This window comes from Lissotriton helveticus, chromosome 4_1, assembly GCF_964261635.1.
Source record: "Lissotriton helveticus chromosome 4_1, aLisHel1.1, whole genome shotgun sequence".
Lineage (NCBI taxonomy): Eukaryota > Metazoa > Chordata > Amphibia > Caudata > Salamandridae > Lissotriton > Lissotriton helveticus.
In genome coordinates, this window is record NC_136063.1 from 1,929,694,814 (window position 1) to 1,929,720,450 (window position 25,637).

The 25,637-nt window shown below is 45.7% G+C and overlaps 1 protein-coding gene across 5 annotated transcripts in view; it reads left to right on the top strand.

Annotated features, from left to right (window-relative positions):
• Positions 1 to 25,637, top strand: part of ATP11C (ATPase phospholipid transporting 11C (ATP11C blood group)) — a 905,856-nt gene that overhangs the window by 248,644 nt on the left and 631,575 nt on the right. For 2 of the 5 annotated variants that reach the window (XM_078688605.1, XM_078688606.1), the window contains exon 1: positions 5,073 to 5,206. The exons of 2 other annotated variants lie outside the window; for them this stretch is intronic. In XM_078688605.1, the coding sequence (XP_078544731.1) occupies positions 5,156 to 5,206 (51 nt within the window). In that variant the 5' untranslated portion in view covers positions 5,073 to 5,155. Of the gene's footprint in view, positions 1 to 5,053; positions 5,207 to 25,637 lie in introns of those variants that run through there. One more of the 5 variants, XM_078688609.1, reaches the window with a different exon arrangement.

Consider the following 25,637-nt stretch of genomic DNA (forward strand, 5'->3'; position numbering starts at 1 on the left):
ATTCTCTTTTCCTATCTTCTTAAAAAACTTTCATTTTGGATAAATTGCTCTCTCATGTCCGGGACCCCTTTTCTGTCTATAACAATTGTCTACCCAGGTCCCAGTGACTCTTTTTGGGTTTAACCCTGTTTTTTACAATATACAGAATCTGGCAGCAGCTCTGGATTGTGGGGAATGCAGAGGTCTTGTTGGTGACCCACATCTCTCCATGGATAGAACTGTTGAGTCTGCTCAGCCACTGTGACCTCATAGAACCAGCTAGTCAGGCAGAGGTACACACCTCAGCCTGCAAAAAGGGTACCAATTTGGGCAAGAAAACTGTTCCTATAGATCCATCGGAAGAGCCCCACTATATGACACTGGTGCAGAAAAGTGTGCCGGGCTTGAGAGGCCGGAGACCAGCAACTGAGGGCCCGGCATTCGTCAGCACAGATAAACCAGCATAGCGACCATGCCATAGTCTGATGCGGCTTGTCTAGTGCCGCACTACGGCACAGTGGTGAAGCAAAGAAGCACAAATGATTAAGATATTGAGTGAGTCGCTTGCAAAATGTGTATACATGAATTGTGAAGCCATAATTGCATCTCCAGCTGGGGGTGGGTGGTAGAGGAGAGAAATAGCTGGAGCTTTTGATAGGAGGTGAATGTTTTGCTTCATCACATCCTCGTCCCTAATCTTTAGAAGAAAAAAGACCCATAGACGAGTGGTGATTTTGGCTCGAACTGAACCATCCTATTTAAGGGGACTCTCCTTTAAAGCATCATCAATCTGGGTCCTACTACCCGATATTGGAAAAAATAGTGCTAAGCGTACAACAGAGATTGCCTAAATAAGCCATTGAGTTGGGCATCTGGAGAGGAGACGCCCTATTCCCAAAGTATTAATCAGGATCAGCTGTCTCACTGCTTGCTGGGCTTTCTCCCGAAAGGCGGAGGGAGGGTTGGGGGGCAACCCTGTTAGAAATGCTGCAAACCTGAGAAACGATGCACGCTTAGCTGCAAAAAATTGAGCCATTGGGCTCAGAGAATCAAAACTCAGGGTTACTAGATAGTCTAGCAACATTCATAAAAGAACAGGTGAGAAACTTCAGAACTTGACAGAAAACATTTAGGATTTTAGAACAGACCTTGGCACTACAATGGACATAATGTGCTGGGAACCAAAACTCTGAAACTGGAGAACAAGGGGATATAATTGGAGAAGGTGGACCACAAAATTGTTGGAGAACCGTTCAAAGCCTGAAGGAGATAGCGGAGGCACAGTCCTGGAGGTATTCCTCTACTTTTTGCTAGGAGACAGACATTTGCAAGTGAGATTGGAAAGAGTGGACAGGGTAGGTCACAGACACACGATACATGACCAAAAACAAAGATATTAGCGAGAGAATTTTTGTTACTACTCAGAAAAAGAACCAGTCGTAAAATGGGCAAAGACGCAAGGATGACATCATTTTCCAAGAATGCCTATGTGATCCCTCACAGTACATGCCAGCAGAAACAAATCCCAAAGAGTGGTCATCGTGAACAATATGAAAATACTTTCCATGTGGGCTCGAAACAAAGACAAGACCCATCCAGCCACACACCATATACGGTCTAGTTTGCTATCCATATGGGTAAGTGCTTCAGCACCACACACAGAGAAAGAACAATAGATCTATACAATGCAATACAATCCTGCAGAGGGAAAGTATACATTTAAACCCAACACAGACCAGCTCAAAGAATGAAAGATACCCTGCAGGTCGATATTTCTCTTCAGAATCATGTTGGAGAAAGGGGACAACACTCACCTCATCTCCGACCCAATACTGGTGTTGCTATTCCAAAAAATTACCAATTCAAGAAGGTAAAAATGCTGGGACAGCCACTGGCCATTAAGATTGTAGGCTGGTGGGAGTGAGCCAGGTAAACCTCTGAGAAGGAGAGAATTGAGAAGGCAGATCGGAGACACAATTTACTCCAGAATAATTAACATATCCAAAAACTTAGGGTCTGAAGTAATATGCTGCATTCTCCAATACATTAAGGTGGCTTCCAGATTCATTGCTGTAAAACTTTTATTTTGATAATAAATGAAAACAGGTAAATTTAACACGGCCCAAGAAGAGGTGCCTCAAGAAAAAGTCTACATGGTCAGGTGGGCAGAGCTTGGAACAGACCCGTTTCTTCAACCCATTATGTCATTAGGGTGGGAAGTGACCGGTTGGGAGCAAACAATTTCCTCAGAAGGATTATTTCCTTCTTTTTTTAAGAGAAATTTCTCTTACATGAGGTCATTCTGGGGGCTTGCTTCGAAGTCACCTATTTGAAATTATGGTTGTTTTCAAATTAGGATGGACAGGGATTGCATAGAGAAGGAGGAAATCGCCCTGGAGTGGTAACTTCATTTTGAATGAAGATTCTCAGTCAGTCCTGATTACAAAAACAAGGATTATGCATGTGGCAGAGCTCCCAGAGCAGGGTCTGTGGGAATTCTGAACCACTGTTGAACCGCCATGATTAAAGTAAATCTGTATAGCCGCAACTGCCCCACTAAGCAGTCAAGGATCTGGAAATATTTAAAGTAGAAACTTGCAGGTAATCTCTGCGTACAAGACTCACCTGACTAGGGTTGATCAGATCAGGGTGAAGCATAAATTGTACTCCATGTATTCCTCAACCTCCATGAAACCCAAAGGAATAACACTTCCACTTGTAAATATCGGACCACAAATGTGATGCTGATGGGAGGTAACTCGAGTAGGATAGGATGCTTAATTGTCAGTTGATCATTTTGGCACTAAGAGTATGTCGCAGTGGCGGATGCAACAACTTAAAAGTGGTGGTGCCGAGAAAAAGTGTTGTGCCGACTCAGAAAATAACCTTGACAAACACTAACTAAATTGCCGACATGCACTACAATATGGTTTTAAAGTTAAAATGTATAACTTTAAAATGTTAATGTAACTATTTCGTTTTCCACCAAATATGGTCAAATAAACATTCTCTTACCTTGCTTGCTGCATGTCCTCCGGTCCTGGTGTTCTTGTCATCATGCATGGGCCCCGGCTATATCCCCGAACCAGTCCAGACACTACTCTCATGCTGTGAACCAGCATATGAGAAGTGCCAGGATTGGGTGAAGCAGGCTGTCTCAGAACTCCGACAGGCACTGGAAGCCTTTGCTTTCTCTCCACCTAGCTGTCTAAGACAGTTGGGTTGGAGAGGTTTAAAGTGTGCATGTCTGGCTGGCTGTCGCAAGACGGCCGGCCAAAAAAATAAGCACACTTTAAACTTGGGCACCACTCCTCCTCTTCTGCTGCCAGTATGCAGCAGTGGCCCCGCCCTCACAACCCACTCGGATTGACAGAAGAAAAATAAAATTGTAATAAAGTCACTATAGTACTATTTTATTTTTTCATTTTTCTGCCCCCTCCTCAGCTGGGGCGACGCTCCTGCGCTCCACAGGAAAAGCTGCCGCTGGTATTTTGTCCCTATTTTCCCTGGAGATGTCACACATTTTTACATCAAATGCAACCCTACCCCTACTGAAAAAGTAAAGATGCTCCTTTAAACTGCAATTACATTTTGTAATCAAGAGCTACTTCCTCAACATCACTCTGCTCAAACCCTGACTTCCTCTCCCCTTTGCAAAGAATCAAGCATTTGTGGTAGAAGTCACAGTAAATGGTTGGTGCGATCACTGCAAAGCCCTTTGTACAACCTCCTAAAGTTAATTTGTGGTCTTCAAATGGCTTGAAATGCTGTAGGGTGGGCCATGTTTGTTTTGAAGAGACAAGGCCATGTTTCAGCAGCGCATTAGACGTACATTGACTTCTGGTCAAGGACCGTATTGCGTTCCAGACTGGTGCATTTTGTACACGTTCCTGCATCAAAGGACTCCCAGTTATTTGCAACAGCAGAACTCAGGATAACTTTCTGGACTCCAAAAATAAATTTACCTCACGAGTGGTCTGGTCTTGTCCGGTACAAGGCCTCTGTTATGCAATGCCTTAGCCTTGAACATTAGGCTGTCTCACACACTATTTTAGGTAACGTCTTTATTTCATCTGTGCCAAGAAAATCTTGCAGTACTTCCATTCAATAGTAAGCTTGCAGTTACATTTAAAAGTACACAAAGGCAAGCAACATAGACCATGACCACCATTTTAAATGATCAATCGCCGACCACATTTGGCCTCCACCTCTTTCTTTCGGTGTTGTGGGTGGGGATGAACCACCCCGTCTGCTCCCTAGGGTCTCATGCCAGCAAAAAGGGAGGGGGACGTCTTCACACACTAAGGGATGTCCAGAGTGTCCCGGCAGTTCATTTGAAGTTAAAAAGAAAAGTGTGGACAAGACCGAGAAAAGAGGAGGAAGAAAGTTAAGAGGAAAGCATGCGGGGGGGGGGGGGGGGGGGAAGAATTGTGAAAAGTCAGAGAAGGGAAAGGAAACCCGCACCTGCACCCGGAGTGGAGTATATTGAGGGGTAGAAGAGTGGAGTGGTATAAGCTTTGTTTGTCTCTGTGTACTTGTAGAACCACGGGCGCACAAAAGGGGTGGGTGGAGTTAGAGATGCAAATGATGGTTTAATGCTAAAGGCCAAATACTGGAATGGCTGGACTCACGAGCCATCCAATCCAACTCCTTGCCAAGAAGCCCAGTTGAGACAGGCTTCGCTATGGAATGCCACTATGTGATCCGGTGTCCTAGAGTCGGCTCGCTTCCTTCCTTCTTTCGTCACTCCGAATGAGTACGAGTCTCCTTTTATTATTGCGCTGTATTACTCTCTTATTTATTACACTCGTTACAATCCCAAAACATACATTCTCGTAATAGTTATCGTATTTTTTTCTGGTCGAAATGTATAATGCTTATTTTTGCGTGTTGTAATAGGTGTTTCTCCCGAGGCCTAAAATGATAAGTTGAGCGCTCAGTGTATTTATCTCCTCGGCCCCCCCCCCCTTCCTAAAAGTAAACTGCCCGCTGCCCCCTTGCCTCATCCCCTTTGAAGTCGTGTCTGGGCGCTCGCGCCGGGCTCGGCACAGAGCCGGTGACCTTCGCCCGTGGACAGGCTCCGCGGTGGCACCTTCGGCCCCGTGGAGCGTGGAATCCACCGGGTCCGGCCCGCGGACGGAGCGGGCGACCAGCTGCCCTGTCCACACTGGAAGGGATGGAAGCCTATCTGAGGGACGACTCCTGCTACGCCCTCTGGCCACGCTGGGTGAGTGCGAGCGACCGTCCTATCAAGGACGGAGACACTCGAGCTAAACTTCTGGGCATCCGGAAATCTCGTCTCCGAGTGTCTGCCGAGTGCTGACATGGCCGACTAAACACCGTGCAGGCGCCCTTCACCTTCAAAGAGCGCTGGTGTGGGGTTTAGACGCGTTTATTTAATGACCAGTTAAAAATACCGGACCTGAGCACAGCTACTAATAGAAGACAGCTATTAAAAGCCGTACATGTGAATGCTGCCAGGATCAGGGGCTATGCAGTCCCCGCCTTGGGGGTGGGTGGGGTGCACCCCTTCAGGGGCCCCAGGGGGCCCTGTTCAGTCCTCGGTCAATGAATATCTGTGAGATATGGGGCTCTCTGGGGACCCTCGTCACAATCTGCAGGAACTGATGACCTTATGCCTCTGGCCAGGGTACAGTTTCCTCATCAATTTAAACTGAGCGGAAGATCTTCGACAGCTATCTAATCTAATGCTGCTGCTGAATTATCACAACCACGTAAGACATATGCTGATGTTGATTGAAAGTTAACACCAGCATATTTGTCTGATTGCCTTGTTATAGTCCAATTCCTTTGAACACACAGTTCACAATTTTGAAGGGCTATCTCTCGCAAGGGTTTCCTACAAAAGACTACAGTAATGTAACACTCGTAATGTATGTAAACGTTTGTAAATTACACCAGTTTGGGTTTTCACAAAACCTTCCTTTTAATTTGGTATTATTATCTGTGGCTGGTTGATTGAACTGGGGAAAGTGTATGATATTCACAAACAAACCATTCTCACTCCTGTCTCCCTACATGCCCATCCATGTACATTGTATAAAATACTCATTCAAAGAGATAGACAGTAAAGCACATTTGCAATAAACCTTTTAAATTCCTGTTTTATTTTCACTCTAAGACACGTTCCGAAGCTTGTCTAGGGTAACTAGGGCACTTACCCTATCAGCAGAACTTACCTGGACATCTTTTGGTATACAAGGCTCGCGCAGGACATCTCCCCGCCAACACTGCCCTCTGGCATTGCAGAGGGCAGCAACTCCTGGTAGGTAAATGTCTTGTGGGAAATTCAAGAGGATAGGAGAACACGCAAGAGTGGGAGTAGGAGGGCCACCCCTCCCCAGAAAGCAAGAAAAGAAAAGCAGGGATACGGTAAAAAATGAATTAAAAAAAAAACCAACAGAGGGGCAGGCTGCAGAAGCTGATCACGGCTTCACATCTGACTCGCAACCCAAAAGAAAAGGTGCCCTCAAGGGTTGGAGGAGGAAAGTGAAGAGGGTAGTGTAGTTGTATCACTGCAGTTCAGTCACTGACGTAGGGCAGGTGTCGTTGACTTTCCCACAGTGAGAATCCAGATGTTTCAGGTGCAACTGCCATGTGCTGATAAGTTAGAGAAATGTATTCCCCATATTTGTGAATACCCACTCCGACACCTCCAGGAGCGTTCACCAGGCGTGTAAGAGATTTTTTTGCAAACTCTAGCACCAAAACACCAGAAACATCCGCAATGGTCTTAAAGACTAAACATTTCATCGGGATGCGTTCGATATATACACGTATCCTAAAGACTTGCCCTATGGCAAGTTAAGTGGAACTAACCCTAACATAAATTAAGCATTTTTTCATTCCCAAATCTGTTTTAGACAAATGCTTGGACACAGTTTGTATACTGCCTTAAGGGCACAAAGGGAAAATGTGCCCACTTAGTGTACCCCTGCGGCACTACGGTATTACAGAAGGGGTCGCAGACACTTGTGGCAATGCTTTCTTGAGAGGTTGCTCCCTCTTTTGCATTCTGGCGCAGCCCCAATTAAATTAGGCATAGACTTTGCCACTTACCCATGCTTTATTGTGGAAGCGGGCTGAGAGACAAACAGACCCTTCGAGTGCGCACTGTCCTCGTTTGTCCTTTTAATGGGCGCACTGGGTACAGAGTGCCCTGTACTTAATTCGGCCCCAGGGGAATGAACTCTTGTCAGTTTAAGATTTTGTCACACCACCAAGACCAACATTTAAACTCTAGTACCCACACTATGATATCTTTTGGAGCATGTATGCTGGACCTTCCTGAGCACTTGGTCCCCCCTTTTGTTGTGATAACATTTAAACTCGCAAGAAAAAACAATCTAATATAATTTCAATTATAGGGATTTAAAAATCTTCGTTCTTAATATAATATCTATCTGCTGTGGTAGAAGTGTTTGCCTGCTTTTGTGTGGCCTTTCTGTATATGTCCAGATATACAAGAGTTGATTCAAACTTCTTACTGGAGTAATAACTTTATAAATGGGTTACATCAGTCCTGCAGGTCATCATGTTCATGCAGTACAAATATGTGGCTTATATATTTCTTCTTTCTCTGCTTCTCGCTTACCACACACATTTATCAAATTGATTTTGCAAATGCTGCTTCTGGGGTCCCAAAATCCAGATGTTGCTTTTGTGCAGCATGAAACATATCAGTTTCTCTGCGGTTATTGATTTGTTGATTAACACCTCTGCGGTTGAAATAAAACCCCTGTAGTAGTAGACAGCAGGTGAAAATTCATGTTGTCTCCTGGTAAGACGCAATACCCCAGTGCTGCAAACGGCGTAGCCCTCAACAGCAGGCTATATAATGAACAGAGTCCTAAATCTAGTTGTCCTACCATTGTCTTCCGGCTTTCCATTGCTTCTTTTAAAATCCCTTTTTCTCATCTCCCTTTTACAGTATTTGTATACAGACAGTTCATATGGAGAACTATGGAAATGCTTTGCTGTGACCATGAGTAGGTAGAGTTGTGGGCCTTCACTTATGTTGAAAAGTTAGTTTTTCTATTTTTTGAGTTTTCTTGAAACTGTTAGCTTCTCCTGGCATCCAGGATAATGTACAAAAGAGAATTTGAGGGGGTCTTTTTCTCAGTTCTTGACATTGGTGAGTACTAGCTAGACGCCGTGGAGATAGTCTTTTAAAGAATGGAGCTATTGGTGTTTTATGTTGGTACAATCAAAAAACACTACCTACGACTTGTTTTGTTGAGGAAGGTTTATTCCCATGCAGTTAGACTCCGCACATAGTACAGAATGATCTACTTCGCATAACTGCAGGTGAGCATAGGAAACCTAAGCATTGCCATAGGTTGTTGTTTGGGAACCCAGACACCATGCATCAAGAGAGCAGCAAGGATCACCCCCGGGCAGCAGACGGGCACACTTGTGTATGGTGGAGTTGAAATGCATTGGGGTTGGTGTACATATTAAGGAGCTAACGTTTTTGTAGGGATACCAGGAGTGTTCTGAACGCTTTTTAATGTTCTTAACTGAAGGCTTGATCATGCAAGCAAAGTGACTCCGCGTGGTATGTTTAGGATATTCATGTGTGTCAGTAAATACAAATGGTGTATAATTGTTCATACGGTTTGTGTTTTGTTGGAGGATATGGATGTTGTCGTGCAGCTGTAAGTTTTGATGTGATTTATTAAGACTAGAGGCAAGGGGTGGGTCTGTTGAAAACATTCATGACTGTATTTGTCATCAGGATACTATTGCTCCTCACCCAAAAGAGGAGGAGCCTGCTGTGCAACCCCCCCCACCCCCTCTCCACGCCCCCTCTCTGGCTTACCAAATAGGACGCTCAAACTAATTCAAATAAGTACAGCTTGGAACCTTGGACTCTATGTGCGAAAACCTTTCGCTGTCACAAAGCCAGCGAATTGCAGCTTTGTGACTCCAAATATCTATGTCTCAAAATGCAAAAGTTAGTTTGTGAGTCAGAAAAGTATTTCTGATTCACAAAGTAATTTTTGTGACTCATTCCGAAAAGCAAATAGAGGAGGGCATTGAAAGGGTGTCGCCTCGTTGTTAGTTGCAATGAAATGTATCACGGGTTAGTAGCTGATACAGAAAGTTTTATTGTGCCTGTGTAACAACTTCTCCATTGGAAATCGTAGTAAGCAGCCTCGGGGGAAGAGCATACAGTGATCAAGGGGCCTATTGTGCTGCTTAGCATGCCCCCCCTTTGTCATTCCTTCCAGTTGAGAACGGATTTAAATCAGACAATGTCACATTGGAGACTCGAGCTACTTACAAATTAAAATGTTCACTGGGAAGGAATGTGAATGGATGGAAATGGTCTGCTGCCCCTCTCATGCCTCTATCCCTTCGTTAGCAATAATCGAAGGGTCTGCAGAATGCAGGGTGCAACTAGGACCGAACTTCGGGGGGCGAGGGGGGACACGGAGGGGGCTAAGACTCCCAGCCAGGGGAAGCTTGAGCACTGGTGGCAGCTGTTACAACAGTCTTTTTTGGTGCTCTCCTCCCCCATAACCTCCCTCTCCATGAATTTCCTCACTACCACCCCCCAACAGTGCATGCCATCTCCCCATAGCCTTTCTCTCACATATATTTCTTACACTCAGTTCTGTGAACTGCATGGTACACATTCTTTGCAGCAGGCACATTGACCCTCCGTGCTACTTTACCATGAGTCAATACTTCCTCTAGATAAAAAAACACAGCACACCTCACCAAAGTCAGCTTCAGGTGTGGCTACACCAGTTGCATCATCTTAAAGCCAGTCCTGCTCCTAGCAAAGGGGCAGTACAAGCATTTCCAGATATGGGGTCAGAGGTAACCTCATAGCCATTATATGAGGTAAAAGATCTATGTAAGTGGTGAGGTATACTTCCCCCAAATTCCAGCAAGCAAAACAATTTAACACATTTCTTGTAGATGGTTTAAGGGAGAGTAGACTTCTCCTCTGAGAAATTTTTGAAACTTTTGGGATCAAATTTGCTAAAACGCCGCAGACCCTCATAAGGCATTCATGAAATATTCCAGTACTTTCATGGTGCATCAGGGAAAACCTGGCCTTTTCTATGAGTAGATCTTGTGTTTTTCAATTGTTTTAAGTCAGAAATTACTTCCACTTTACCACAGTCATCATTGTTTTGATGGGTGAGTCCCTTTTGCCAAGAAGTACATTTATTATGACAGCTCCAGAAATTTCACATCATGGGTACCTTTAAAGTTCCCTCAATATACATGGGTCAGCATTTTGCTATTGACACCCTTTATAAAATGAGTACAGGAAATCTTATGACAAGAGTTACCTCAAATCTCAGGTCCAACATTTTGCTGTGGATCCATCCCATATAGTAAGAATTATGGGTGACCTATCACAGCCTGGTGTGGTGGCTTGTGTTCTGTCCCTGCCCCTATGTATGTCTGGCTAGCAGCTTTCTCAGTTTAACAGTTCAAGTCCCCACAGCCAATGATGGTGTGTTAATAGAAGCATGTCAGGGCCTGCTGTTTTCCATAGGTAGCACCTCCTATCCATAAACTATAAGTGCCCTTGTCCATAAGGAAATAATAACCTCCAGGATACCAGGCCATCAGCACACTTGTACGCATAGCACATATATACTCGCACAGACGCACATTGTCTCACACCCACATTCTCACTATATCTCTTGCACTCTTTAGTACATTTGTAATCTGTTACACTCACATACAGACACACTGCTACTCACACTTCCATTAGTCACTCTGCTTTTACCATGCTAGAAAAACTTGCCCTGCTGCTTCTGCTATACCTGCATTTCCTTTTAATAAAGACATATTCTCTATACCCGATGCAAAAATGATAATTTATTGCCTTGTCAATTTTTGTTGCAAGTATGATGTGAATGATAAATGTACTTCCTTAAAATAGATCTAGGGGGGCTAATATTTGGTTTCACGTATGGCTCAAGCAGTTACAGTATTGGAAAATAACTAATCCAGATTCTAAAATGTAATTTCACAGCATCCAACTTATCTTATGAAATGCTTGACTCCTTCGGCAACCATGAATATTATCCAGTAACACTTTCCATTTTTAGGTTTTTGAGACCCAACTTACAATGTAAAAAACTACATGTCCCGGGAAGGAAGCATTGTGGTGAATGGAAAGCTAGGAATGACTGAAAGTCTCACACGATCCTCAATGATACCCCAAAGCCTCAGCACTTAGTCTGAGACTTTGTGGTATGTTGCTGGATCAATGATCGTGTGACATTCCCTTGTGCCATCCCACATTCTCAGTCCACTCTCCCCTCTTGCACCAAACCCATTGTTTCAGATGGAATAAGGTAGGCATCTAGTACTACGGAAAAAACAGGTATTTTGTGGGTGGTTTTGTATAAATATGTGTATATTCATGAGAGTTGTGTAATTTTTATATGTGCAGAGTAAAAGGTGTCCTCTTGTAAGTGCTGGGTGATGGTGAATAGTGTGAGTGAATGCAGCGTAGAGTAAAAAATGTGCTCATGTGAGTGTGGATGAGCTGCATGAATGCAATGTGAGGGGAAGGCCCATGTGAGTTTTGGGTGAAAGGAGTGCGTGCAGAGTGAGAGGAGTGAGTGCAGGGTGGTGTGAGCAGTGTAAAGGCAGGGCGAATGGGGTGCCTGTGTGAGGTACAGGGTGAGTGGCGAGAGTGAAGGGTCATTTGTGAGAGTGACTGGTGAGTGCCTGGTGAGAGGAGTTAATGCAGAGTGAGTGATGTGTCCCTGTGGGTTCTGTCAGACTATTGTCCCTCTGTGCAGGCAGGATGAACAGAGTGCCTAAATGAATGCAGGCTTGTCTGTGTGAGTGCAGGGTGAGAGGAGGAAGTGCAGGGTCAGTGGTGTGACTCCAGTGCGAGTACTGTGATTGTTTGCGTGCTGTGAGTGCAGGGCGAGTGCTCTGCCCATGTGAGTGAAGGTTGAGCTGTGTGGGTGACAGGAGTGCCTATGAGTGCACAGCAAGCGATGTGACAGTGTGAGTACTGGTGAGAGGAGTGACTGCAGGGTGAGTGATGTGACAGATGAGTTTGGGTGTGGGTGTGGGTGTAAGTGCAGAGTGGGAGGAACTAATACATGGTAAGTGATGTGCTTGTTCGAGTGAGATTGCAGAGTGAGACGTGAAAGTGACAGGTGGGTGAAATGTCACATAAGTGCAGGGTGAGTAATGTGCTGGTGTAAGTGCAGGGTGAAAAGCATGAATGCATGGTGGGATTGCAGTGTGATTACTGTGAGTGCAGGGTGAGCAGTGTGCTCATGTGACAGCAGGATAAGTAGAGGGAGAATGGCATAAGTTCATGGCGAGGGTCATGAGTGCAGTGATGTTGCTGTGAGTGCAGGATGAGTGAGGTGCTCGTGTGAGTGCAGGGTAAGATGAGGATGAACCTTGCGAGTGAAGGGTAATATCGTCAGTGCAGTGTTATCGCTGTGAGTGTTGGGTGAGCGGTGAAAGTTACAAGTGAGTGGAGTGTCATGTGCGTACTGGGTGAGCTGTGTACTTGTGTGAGTGCAGGGTAGGAGGACGGTGAATGGTGTGAGTGCTTGCTGAGCAATGGGAGTTGCTGTGAGTGCAGGGTGAGCGTAAAAGTGAAGGGTGAGCAGTGTGAATGAGGAGTGAGTTGTCTGAATGGAGGATGTATTTCCAGACACCTGAAGTAACTTGGCAATGTATTGACGGCTGGCGTAGGGTTTCAGATACAAGTTAAACTATTGCTATTATAGCATCAATCAGGGATGGAGGGTGGAGAAAATATATAATTTGCTGATTTTTCAATAAACTTTCAGTCTTGTGATTAGGGTTGCCAGCTAATCGAATTTCCTCTGGCACCAGCAATATTTTGATGTCCCAGCCAGTACAAATATTAGTAAAATCAAGCCAAAGCCAGAATTTTTAGCCCTTATCTGTGCATACTTCAAACAGCAAATACAAATACAAATACAAAGCACTTTTCAAAGTGTTCTATGGCTGCATTAATGATAAATGACTAATAGTTAAAGGAAACAAACACAGAAAAGTCATGTTACAAATGAATACGTACCATTTTCTTTGCAGCCCTATGTGGTGTCAAGGCGAGGCTTTTGCAGACTCTTTAAACAACAAGAAATGGCTGGTATTTTTCGTTTGGAAAGGTGGCATCCGTAGTCATGCGATGCCTTTTCACCAAATGCATTCTCCCATCGTGACAGTAAAAATGAAATTCAAATGAAAGGAATAGGCAGAGTGGGGTACCAGGGGGTACTGAAACCAGTGGGGAAAAAAAGCCTTGTTAACCAGTTCACAAACGGCATGTAAATATTTAAATGGTTTTCAAAGAACTGTGAAAAACGCAGGTGTGGCGGAGATAAGCCTCTAGACCACAGCTTTCCAAACTTTTCATGTTGGGGACACACTTTTTGGAGATGCATCATTTTGGGACACAGTAAGGCAGTGTAGCGAGCGATCGTAGCGAGCCCAAACGCCTAAGGGGAGTTCTGGGGTTCTCACTCACTCTGTCTGTCTCCCTCTCTCTCTTTCTCCCTCTCCCTCCCTCTGTCTCCCTCCCTCTGTCTCCCTCCCTCTGTCTCCCTCCCTCTGCCTCCCTCCCTCTGTCTCCCCTTGTCTGTCTCCATCTGTCTGTCTCCGTCTGTCTCCCTCTGTCTACCTCCCTATGTCTCTCTGTGTCTGTCTCGCTCCCTCTGTCTCCCTCAGTCTGTCGCCCTCTGTTGGCTGCTATGTGTCTCCCTCTCTCTGTTTCTGTCCCTCTGTCTCCCTCCCTCTGTCTCTGTTCCTCTGTCCCCCCCCGACGCAGCCACATCTCCGGACATCTGAGAGACCTGCACTGGCTCCCCGTCAACAAAAGAATCACCTTCCGTCTCCTCACCCACGCACACAAAGCCCTACACGACCAAGGCCCGAGCTACCTCAACAACCGCATCAACTTCTACGCTCCCAAACGCCACCTCCGATCAGCCAGTCACGCCCTCGCCGCCGTACCCCGCATCCGAAGATCGACAACAGGAGGAAGGTCCTTCTCCCACCTGGCCGCCAAGACCTGGAACTCCCTCCCGACCGACCTGCGCCTGACCCAAGACCACCTTTCCTTCAGGAAGAAGCTCAAGACCTGGCTGTTCGAGCAGTAGCAGCACCCCCCCCCCAAGCGCCTTGAGACCCTCCGGGTAAGTAGTGCGCTATATAAATGTCCATGATTGATTGATTGATTGATCTGTCTGTCTCCCTCCCTCTCCCTCGTTCTCTCTCTCTCTCCCTCGTTCTCTCTCTCTCTCCCTCTGCCTCCCTCCCTCTTTCTGTCTCCCTCTGTCTCCCTCCCTCTCTCTGTCTCCCTCCCTCTGTCTGTCTCCCTCTCCTTCCCTCTGTCTCCCCCCTCTGTCTGTCTCCCTCTCCCTCCTTCTCTCTCTCCCTCTGCCTCCCTCCCTCTTTCTGTCTCCCTCTCTGTCTCCCTCTCTCTCTATCTCCCTCCCTCTCCCTCCCTCTGTCACCCCCTGTCTCCCTCTCTCTCTCTCTCTCCCTCTGTCTCCCTCTCCCTCTCCGTCTCCCTCTCCCTCTCTGTCTGTCTCAGTCTCTGCCTGTCCCTATCCCTGTCTCTGTCTCTGCCTCTATTTATCTGTCTGTCTGTCCCTGTTTCTGTCTGTCCCTGTGTCCCTCGCTCTGTCACCTTCTCAGTCTGTCTGTCCCTGCCTGTCTGCCCCTGTCCCTGTCTCTATTTGTCTTTGTCTGTCCCTCTCTCTGTCTGTCTCCATCTCTGTCTCTGTCTCCCTCCCTCTCTCTGTCTCCCTTCTTCTCTCGTTGTCTCCCTCTCCCTCCCTCTGTCTCACTCACTCTCTGTCTCCCTTCCTCTCTCCCTTTCTCTATCTTCCTCCCTCTTGTCTTCCTCCCTCTTGTCTTCCTCCCTCTTGTCTGTCTCCCTCTTGTCTGTCTCCCTCTTGTCTGTCTCCCTCTTGTCTGTCTCCATCCCTCTGTCTCCATCCCTCTGTCACCCTCCCTCCGTCTGTCTGTCCCCCTCCCTCTGTCTGTCCCCCTCCCTCCCTCTCTGTCTCCCTCTCTCTGTCTCCCTCCCTCTCCCTCCCTCCCTCTCCCTCTGTCACCCTCTGTCTCTCTCTCTCCCCCTGTCTCCCTCTCCATCTCCCTCTCCGTCTGTCTCAGTCTCTGCCTGTCTCTATCCCTGTCCCTGTCCCTGTCTCTGCCTCTATCTGCCTGTCTGTTCCTGTCTCCCTCCCTCTGTCTGTCCCTGCCTGTCTGCCCCAGTCCCTGTCCCTGTCTCTGCCTCTATTTGTCTCTGTCTGTCTGTCTGTCTCCCCCCTCTCTCTATCTCCCTCCCTCTCTCGCTGTCTCCCTCCCTCTATCTAGCTCCCTCTCCCTCCCTCCCTCTGTCTCCCTCTCTCTGTCTGTCTCCCTCCCTCTGTCTCCCTCCCTCGATCTCCCTCCCTCGGTCTCCCTCCCTCTGCCTGTCACCCTCTGTCACCTCACCCCAGCTTACAGGGCACACACACAGCCGTACCCGGGTACTTTGCAGGTCTTTAAAAGACCATTTACTTGTTAATGGGCTTTGTTGTGAATCGCCCGGACCCCATAGAGCAGAGTGTCTCAGAGTCCGCGCTGCTGCGGCAGACTCCGAGACACTCTTTCACGGGAATTGCTCTTAATACAACTTAATTGATCACTAGATTTTTGTTTTCAATTTCTCATTCAACCTTTCACGTCTTCAACCCCCATTCTACTGGAGACCTTAATAGCGCCTTTTATGATTTTATTTGTTAATTACTGTAACTCGTGCATTTCATGCAACAGTATTAAAACGTATTACCCATGCAGAGAGTTCTGGTTTCAGATCAGTCTGGCAGAGAGGTCAAATCATAGATATAGGATACTCAACAAGATCATTTCAAGAACAAGAACAAACAAACAGCACACCAATCAAGGGGTGGGTGGGGATGGGTTGCTGGTCCAAGTCTAAAGTGGACACGCATGTTGAGTCTCTTTGGTAGTATGTATGACCCAGGGCCAACATAAACGCCACCATACTGGTGTAAATGTCTTCATAGAGGGGATTTTGGCTACATAGGAACAAATTTGCGATACGTGGATAGGCCTTTTTAAATACATGTCTGATTAGAAGTTGGTTTTCTACATAATACTTGAATATTGAAAAGTGTCCTTCAGTGAAACAAACCAATAAAAATACAAAAAAAGCAAAAATATAATTAACGTGAAAATAAGGATTGTTTCCGATTGTTCTGGTGGTGCAAATAGCCCGGGCGCAAGGTGCTGGAGGAATAACTGGTTTTGGTTAGTCGTCTCAGTCCTGGCTTTACAGCCTAGTGGGAGGGACTGGAGGTCACTGGGAAACAGGCTAAGAGGGCAGAGGAAAGCAAGAAAACGTAACGAGCGTTTGAGGGAAACAGAGTACATACAACTTTGCCTCCGAAAAGCAGAAGGGTCAAAGAACTGCTAATGAAAGAAAACCAAGCGAAGGACCGAGAGGACAACAGGGACAGTGAAGGTCAGTCAGGAAAATGGTTGTAGGAACTGAAATGAGGAAAATGAAAGGCTGCAGGGAAAAACAGGACGGGGAAGAGAGAAGAGTTAAGGGAAAACAAGAGGACCAGAATAAAGGGGGAAAGAAGGGATAAGATCAAAGGGAGTAAAGCAAAAAACACAGAGGATATGAGAAACGGGAGCGAGATAAGAGGAGAATATGGAGGAGAAGAGCTGGGAGTAAGAAATAAAAGGTGAAGGCAAGAGTGGAGGAAAAAGACGACTTAGCACAGCAAAGAATATACGAAAAACATGGGAGGAAAAAAAATAAAGTGGAGGGCATGAGTGCAGGAAAAGGGATGAGGAAAGAGTAGGAAAAGGGCAGGGGAGAGGAAAAGAGTAAAGTAGGCTGAATAGGAGGAACCGGGGGTAAGAAAGACAAGGCGAGTAGAGAAAACAGAAGGGATGAGAAGAGAAGTATGAAGAATAGAAGGGAAGGAAAGGACAAGAAAATGGGGGGGGGGTAAAAAGTATACACATGGTGACGGAGTGAGAAGGACTAAAGAGAAGGTGGAAGAAGGGCTGGAGAAAGAACTATTCATTTGGCACATATTTAAAGACAAATTAGCCCTCACTACTAACCAAGCAATGATTAGCAAAAGGTGGTGAGCAACTAATTCGGGCTACTTTTCTGCGGGGTGCCTGGGCATACGTTTGGTCCTATTCTGACCAGCATCAATTAAAAGCATCATCGCAACATTTATTTTCTCCAGGTTTTACGAAAAAATGGCTTTATTATGAAATGCAGATCAGGTATAAAGCCCATCTTTCTCGGCAGGCTGCTGAGACCACGTCCCCTCCTTTACTCTACTTCACCTGTACCATACGGATATAACCGCCCCACCGACAATATCACTCCATCTGGCAGAAATCTCAGCTGTGTCACAATTACCAATTCCTGCTATTGGCATGCGTTACTGCAGGAGTATTTAGACTACAGCTGGTTGAACACATCAAATGCTACACATGGCAACTGCAGCATCTTATAAAACGCCACACAGATAGATCAAACGTTCTTGTAGAAAAATAATTCCTGGCTGTACTTCGCAGGTCTTTAAAAGACCATTTACTTGTTAATGGGGCTTTGTTGTGAATTGCCCGGACCCCATAGAGCAGAGTGTCTCAGAGTCCGCGCTGCTGCGGCAGACTCCGAGACACTCTTTAAAAGGAATGCCTCTTAATTTTATCAGCAGTTATGTGCTAAGTGCCCTGTCATCCTGCGACACACTGACCACTGGCAGGCGACACAGTACCGTGTCGGGACACACAGTTTGGAAAGCTCTGCCCTAGACACTGCCTAGCCGATACAGCAGCAGCTCAAGCTGTAGCAACCCGGGCAGAGACACACAATGGGACAGGGGGCTAAAGCCCTTTTAGCCTTAATGTCGTCGCGCATCTGCCCCTGCTTCATGAATTTCCATGAGGCACAAGGTTTTACGATCTCCTTAAAATGTGCATGTTGCGATGCAGCGGATTACCACATCAGTCGTATCAGAAAAACTAAGCCTTGTTCACAAACGATTCAGTGAACATCTAGCAAACAGAGCTTAGTAAATTGACTCCCTTCTCTCTGGTTGTTAACCTTTTAACTTCTGTGGAACCCCACCAAATCACTACCAGAAACAGCAGTCCCCTGCCTAAGCTAGTAGAACCTCGAAACAATATACAACCATACAGAAACAACTATACATTAAACACATACATAAAACATTATTTCATTTAACAAACAATTATAAACAACATTTTAATGGAAAGGCTGGAGCTTTTCAATATGTAGTTGTTTTCCCTAAATGGTAAACAAACATTAGAATTTCTCAGTCTTTTTTCATCCTAATACATGCTCTCCTTTTGTTGGAGCACAGCAGTGCTGCTTCAGTTCAGGCCACCAATCATCCACTCTAGATTCCGTTTGCTGTACTTGTGCTGCTCCCACAAAGGATAACAACTTATGTTTTAGCATCCAATTTCAAATTCCACATTTACAGAGATTTAGCATTTTCCATTTTATTTTTTTTGGCTATCTACTTTATGAATGTGGTAATATTTAATTTTCTAAACATTTGTTTACCCCCTGAATAGTCTTCACGGATAGGTGTCTGTGAACCTGAGGTTAAGAACTGCTGCTCCAGACTATTCAGTTGCTGGGGGTAGGGGAGTAAGGCTATAGCACAATCGTAACTAAGTTATTTCGCAACCCATTGCAGTACAACATCAACAGTATGATCCAGATAGTTAATATGCCTTAACTTTTAGTACTTGCATTCTCGATATCCTTAGCTGACAATCCTCCGGCAGTCTATCTTGGATTTGATAATACATTTTTATGAGCAGACAATAGCCCTATTAAGAGATTTGACCCCAATTCCATCTCAGTCTCTCTCTTTCTCTCTTTCTCTCTCTCGCTCTCTCTCTGGGTCTGTCAGTCTCTCTCAGTCAGTCAGTCTCTCTGTCAGTCTCTCTCTCTCTCTGACTCTCCGTCAGTCTCTCTCTCAGTCAGTCAGTCAGAGTCTCTGTCAGTCAGTCAATCTCTCTCTCTCTCTCTCTGTCAGTCAGTCTCTCTGTCAGTCTCTCTCTCTCTCTGACTCTGTCAGTCTCTCTCTCTCTCTGACTCTGTCAGTCTCTCTCTGTCAGTCAGTCAGAGTCTCTGTCAGTCAGTCAATCTCTCTCTCTCTCTCTCTCTCTCTGTCAGCCAGTCTCTCCTAATCGGTCAGCCTTTCTCTGCCAGTCAGTCAGAGTCTCTGTCAGTCAGTCAGTCAATCTCTCTCTCTCTCTCTCTCTCTCTCTGTCAGCCAGTCTCTCCTAATCGGTCAGCCTCTCTCTGCCAGTCTCTCTCTCCCAGTCTCTCTGTCAGTCAGTCTCTCCCTCTCTCTGTCAGTCAGTCAGTCAGTCTCTGTCTCTCTCTCTCTCTGTCAGTCTCTCTCTCTCTCTCTGTCAGTCATCCTCTCTCTCTCTGTCAACCAGTCAGTCTCTCTCCCAGTCAGCCCGTCTCTCTTTGTCAGTCAGTCTCTCTCTTTCTGTCAGCCAGTCTCTCTGTCAGTCTCTTTTTGTCTGTCATCCTCTCTCTGTCAGTCTCTCCGTCAGTCATTCTCTCTCTCTGTCAGTCTATCTATCAGTCATTCTCTCTCTGTCAGTCACTCTCTCTCTCTTTCTGTCTCTCTCTCTGTCAGTCTCTCTCTCTCTCTCTCTCTCTGTTAGTCTCTCTCTCTCTGTGTCAGTCTCTCTCTCTCTGTCAGTCTCTCTCTCTGTCAGTGTCTCCTTCTCTCTGTCAATCTCCCTCTCTGTCAGTCAGTTTCTCTGTCAGTCTCTCCCGCTCTGTCAGTCAGTCTCTCTCTCCCTCAGTCAGTCTCTCTTAGTCAGTCAGTCTCTCTCTGTCAGTCAGTCTCTCTCTGCTATTCAGTCTCTCTCTTAGTCAGTATCTCAGTCACTCTCTCTCTCTCTCCTCTCTCTCTCCTCTCTCTCTCTCCTCTCTCTCTCCTCTCTCTCTCCTCTCTCTCTCTCTCTCCTCTCTCTCCCCGTCTCTCTCTATCTCTATCTCGCTGTCTCTCTTTCTCTCTCTCTCTCTCTCTCTCTCTCTCTCTCTCTCTCTCTCTCTCTCTCTCTCTCACTCTCTCTCTCTCTCTCCACTCTCTCTCTCCACTCTCTCTCCAATCTCTCTCTCTCTCCAGTATTTCTCTTTCCACTCTCTCTCTCTCTCTGGGGGGCCCATGGGTAGATTACCTGCAAGGTCTGCGGGCCGCCAAGGGAGGCGTGCCGCTGGCAGCCCGCGGGCCGTACTTTGAGTACCACAGATCTAGGATATTCTAGCAGTTTCCATGATATAACAAGAACAAGCATTTGCAATGCAATAGGTCTTGCATTACTGATAGTTTGAGGTATTGGTGTTGCAAATTTTCCGAGCCAAACACAGCACCGAGACCGCCCTCATCGCAGCCACAGACGACATCCGATCACTACTCGACAACGGAGAAACAGCTGCCCTCATCCTCCTGTACCTCTCCGCAGCATTTGACACGGTCTGTCATAGCACCCTTGTACAACGCCTCAACAACATCGGAATACAAGGAAAAGCATTGGATTGGATCATATCGTTCCTCACCGGAAGAACCCAGAGAGTCCGCCTCCCCCCTTTCAGATCAGAGGCCACCGAAGTAATCTGCGGCGTTCCCCAAGGCTCCTCGCTCAGCCCCACTCTCTTCAACGTCTACATGAGCCCCCTCGCATCCATCGCACGCCAAAACACAACCTCAACATCATCTCCTACGCTGACGACACACAGCTGATCCTCTCCCTCACCAAAGACCCAAACACCGTCAAAACCAACCTGCACGAAGGGATGAAAGACGTAGCCGAATGGATGAAGAACAGCCGCTTAAAACTAAATTCAGACAAGACGGAAGTCCTCATCCTAGGATCATCACCCTCCGCTTGGGATGACTCATGGTGGCCACCAGCCCTAGGCAGCGCGCCCAAACCAACGGACCATGCTCGCAACCTGGGATTCATTCTAGACTCCTCCCTCTCGATGACCAGACAAGTCAACGCCATCCCATCATCATGCTTTAACATCCTACGCATGCTCAAAAAGATCTTCCGATGGATCCCCACCGAAACAAGAAAAACAGTCACTCAAGCACTTGTCACAAGGCGACTGGACTACGGAAACACCCTCTACGCTGGAACCACAGCCAAATTACAGAAAAAACTCCAACGCATTCAGAACGCCACCGCCAGACTCATCCTAGACATACCCCGCCACGACCACATTTCCGGTCACCTGAGAGACCTTCATTGGCTCCCCGTCAACAAGAGAATAACGTTCCGTCTTCTCACCCACGCACACAAAGCCCTCTACGACCTAGGACCTAAATACCTCAACACGCGCCTGACCTTTTACACCCCCACCCGCCAACTACGATCGTCCAATCAAGCCCTCGCCACGATTCCACGTATCCGTAAAACCACCATGGGAGGAAGATCTTTCTCCTACCTGGCGGCCAAAACCTGGAACTCTCTCCCCACCCACCTCCGCCTTACTCAGAACCACCTCTCCTTCAGAAAACAACTCAAAACTTGGCTATTTGATAAGTAACAACCCCCCCCATCAAGCGCCTTGAGACCCTCCGGGAGAGTAGTGCGCTATATAAATTTTAACTTGACTTGACTTGACAAATAATAATGCAACACCAATAGCTCATACTTTCAGTAATGCAAGACCTAGTGCATTACAAATGCTTACTTAGTGAGCCAGGAACCAGCGTTGTGTATCTAAGTGCAGTACCGCAAGCTGCTCCTAGATGTCCCTAGTTAGCAAGGCACCAGCACTGCATGTTTAGGTGCAGTACGGAAAGCTGCTCCTAGAGGTCCCTAGTGAGAAAGGCACCAGCACTGCCTGTCTCATTGCAATAACGCAAGCTGCTTCTAGAGTCCCCTAGTGAGCAAGGCACCAGCACTTCGTGTCTAGGTACAGTACCGCAAGCTGCTTCTAGAGGACCCTAGTGAGCAAGGCACCGGCACTGCATGTCTGCAAAGTTGGAGTTATTGGCATTATAAATGGCAGTGTTTTTTACCTAGCCATGTTGCAGGATGCTGTACCATATGTGGCCGAGAGGACCTCTTTTGATCACGTATGTTACTGCACCCTGCAGAAGATATGGTAAATCCACCCTACAGATAATGGATTGCATACAAGACAGTACTGCGAGTACATTCAAATAGCTATGTCCATATATACAATTTGTGGCTTTGAATTGCGACAAAATAATTATTACATTAATTTCAGATTAGGTTGTACTCTGTGTGGAGCTGATGAAGGGAAATTTAAAGACGGTCTCATATAAATGTGAGATGTTCTAGTGATTGAAGTAACCACTGTCAGCCTAGTTTTGGACCAAGTGTGTGTTCTGCCTGAAGCCTTTTAAGAAAATACTGCTTTTTCTTAAGTTTGAGTTTGAGAAAATAGTACTTTGAGGCTGTAATTAAAACCTAGGGAGTAACAACACATGTAATAGGGGATGTTCTCATGGGAGGTTACAAGAAGACACAAGGAGGTACTATGAATTCGACGCTGCACTATCTCCGCTGGTATCCTTTTTGGAATAGCCAATTAAATGGGTGTTCAGTTTGGTGGAAGTTTGATGTCACTGATAAGACTCCTCTAAGGCTTCATGACGCAGCGTGTCTCTACACGCCGGTGCCATATTTTGTTGAAATCCTGCGGATGACCATAATGAATGATTGGTCCTAACTATTTTATACAAATATGTAACGCTCAAGTAAACTGTGAGTCCTGAAGATGACCGCACAATAATATAGCTTTTGAAACGCCGTCAACGCTTTTTGGTGGCCCAAATTGAATTAAGAACACATTATTTTTGTTTGTGTTTTTCCTTTACCGAAATATGTAATGGTTTTGTTTGCCACATGTCTGGTTTGTGATATGTTTTTTTGTATACCAGCACTTTGTCTTGAGCGTAATTGTTTTTAGAACCTTTTGTATTATGTATAATAAATAATGTCTATTTGATACTAGAAACACTGTTTGAAGGGCTTCTTCAATTATCCTTTCTTATCCTTTTTTTGATTAACTGCTTTTCTATACTGTTTGTAAACCTAAAGTTAATGTGTTTTGGGTGATCCCTTCCCTGAACCTATTGTTAGATGTATTGATTGACTGTCCCGGGTTCGGGGTGTTGGACAGCCCCTGTGGTTGTTAACACTTTAATTAGCGGCCAGCACATACCAGGCCAACTTCTCACACACAACAAAATAATTTGGAAGGATTACGTTTCTCGTTCCAGTTTACACAACTGGGATTGCCAAAGTTTCACTGTTGTAACATGCATCAGTACTTTCACACTTATAAAAGCAAGGGTGGAATTGTGGGCTTTTTGTGGGTTGTCATGCGTATTGCAGGGAACACCAAGAAATTCTTTGGTCTCTGGACATTCACAAAGAATGTGCAGATAGTTTCCCACTCTGAAAGCATGCAAACTACTCCTGTATAAGGCAGGCATAACTTGTTATCCAGGGTGGGAAAGAGGATGGAATACCTCCATAATTTACAGTGATGCAGGATAAGGGTTCTCCACATGGAAACTATCTTCGTAATGCAAAAGAGGAAGAAACATATTTGCATATAATTTACCCATGCGAATATGCCACCCTTTTGGACAATCTTTCTCAGTAAATTTTGCATGTTGTCAAAGTTCTGCGAATCTATGATTGCCTGGAAGGGAATTTTCTTGGGCCTGGGAAACTTTTGTAAGTGCCCTAAAAACTGGAAATCTCCTCCAAAAGTCGCCTTGGCACTCCAGAAGTAGGTTCTGAATCGGGCTGGAATCTTCTGCACAGCTAACAATCAAACACAGCATTTTAATGCGAGTACAGTACTTTCTTCGAAAACAAACTGATTGTTCCTTTCCCAGGGAAAAGTGTGCACTCTTCATGAAGTAAAGCAAAATAAACATAAAAAGCATGTGCAAATGCGGCATTTGTTTACCTTTCACAAGGGAACATGGGCTATATAAATTGTGTATTTTACTGGCGGATCAAAATTCACAATTTTACTGGCAGAAGGAAATCAAATGTTTGAGCTATAAGATTTTTATCTCGGCCACTGCAGCCATGCACTGCTTAGAATTATGTTTGATAGTCTGGCCCATCAACTTTCACAGTTTTCTTGAAGCTCTGGTGCCCAAGCATCCACAGGAGTACACTTCCATGCCTGCAGCACCCTAGGGGGAGCACTCAGAGAATCGCAGGGTGTCAACTAGAGAATAACATCAAAACCAGAGAGGGACGGCTGGCAGGAAAAAAGCAGGGTCCTTCAGGAACCAGTCGAGGAATACACACAAATTCTCCTGGCATCCTTAGTTTTGTTCCATACACCTCTCTAAATGGTTACCTGGGAGATGCTTTCAGATGAATCTTGCTTCAGGGCCTACTGTACTTGTTCCGATTAACCCTCTTTTCTCAATAGTACTGCAGGAGGATTGTGCATCACTTGTTTTGATCATCCTAGAATGGGCGCAGTGGATCTGATACATTAATCAGTCAGCACTCAGCCACCGTTTCATCACCCATGGACAAAAGATCTGCCCCGCAGCAGTAAGATGGTTTGGTCCTGTACCTTAATTCCCAAACACCGTGTTTGGGTAGCAGGTGTCATTTTGACAGCCAGGAATCATGCTAACAAATCTGTCTCTGTAGATTGCTCGAATAAGTTTGTTCAAAGGTGTGATTCAAAGGCATCTACCCATTAACTTTTGGCTTTCCTTTGCCTCGCTATTTGCATTGTCTCTTGCCCAGCAGGATCTGGCACTGTCTTACGTTATGAGATGTCTGGTGCCCCTGTCTACCTGATCATCCTTCCCTGTTAAGATTGCCAATGGTGGCAACTTTTCCAAACAATTGCTTTACTTGTTTCCACAACATTTATTGTTCCCCACTAGGGTCTGAATCTCACTTTGACTTTCTTGATGGCATCCGTTAGTTTCCCAGTACAACTTCTTACTCTGAGACAGTTTTGTTGACAGCAATAACTTGTGCACCTAAAGTTCACTCAAGAAAACATTGCATCAATCTTCCTCCGTAGATAATACACCCTGCAAGCTCCTTTTCAGTAAATGCTCCAGCCCACTTTCCAGATCCAACAGCACAAATATCTGCCCAAGTCACCCAATTGGTTAGTCTGTATCAGACCACACTTTCCATACAGAATAAATATGTACCAATTTCTAGTTTTAATTTCAACAGCTTTCTATCATTTTTAGATCTCCACCAACATTTAATTAAAAAAATCCAATAGTAAATAAAAGAATAGTATATATACACTTTGAGGAACTTTTGGTCAGCCCTCTTCATCCATCAATCTGTTCACCTGTCCTTCAGATTTAGCTTCTGTCCACATTACATACAGCATATCCCAGTGGCTCAGCCCCCTTCAACCATTGGCTTGTTCCACTAACCACCATTAACTACATTTTGACTGATCAGATGTTTACATCCGCATTCCGCAGGGTTTTCCTTTATAATTCGTAATTCCTTCTTAGTTCTGGCTTGACAGTGCAGCTGCCTGTAGATGTGCT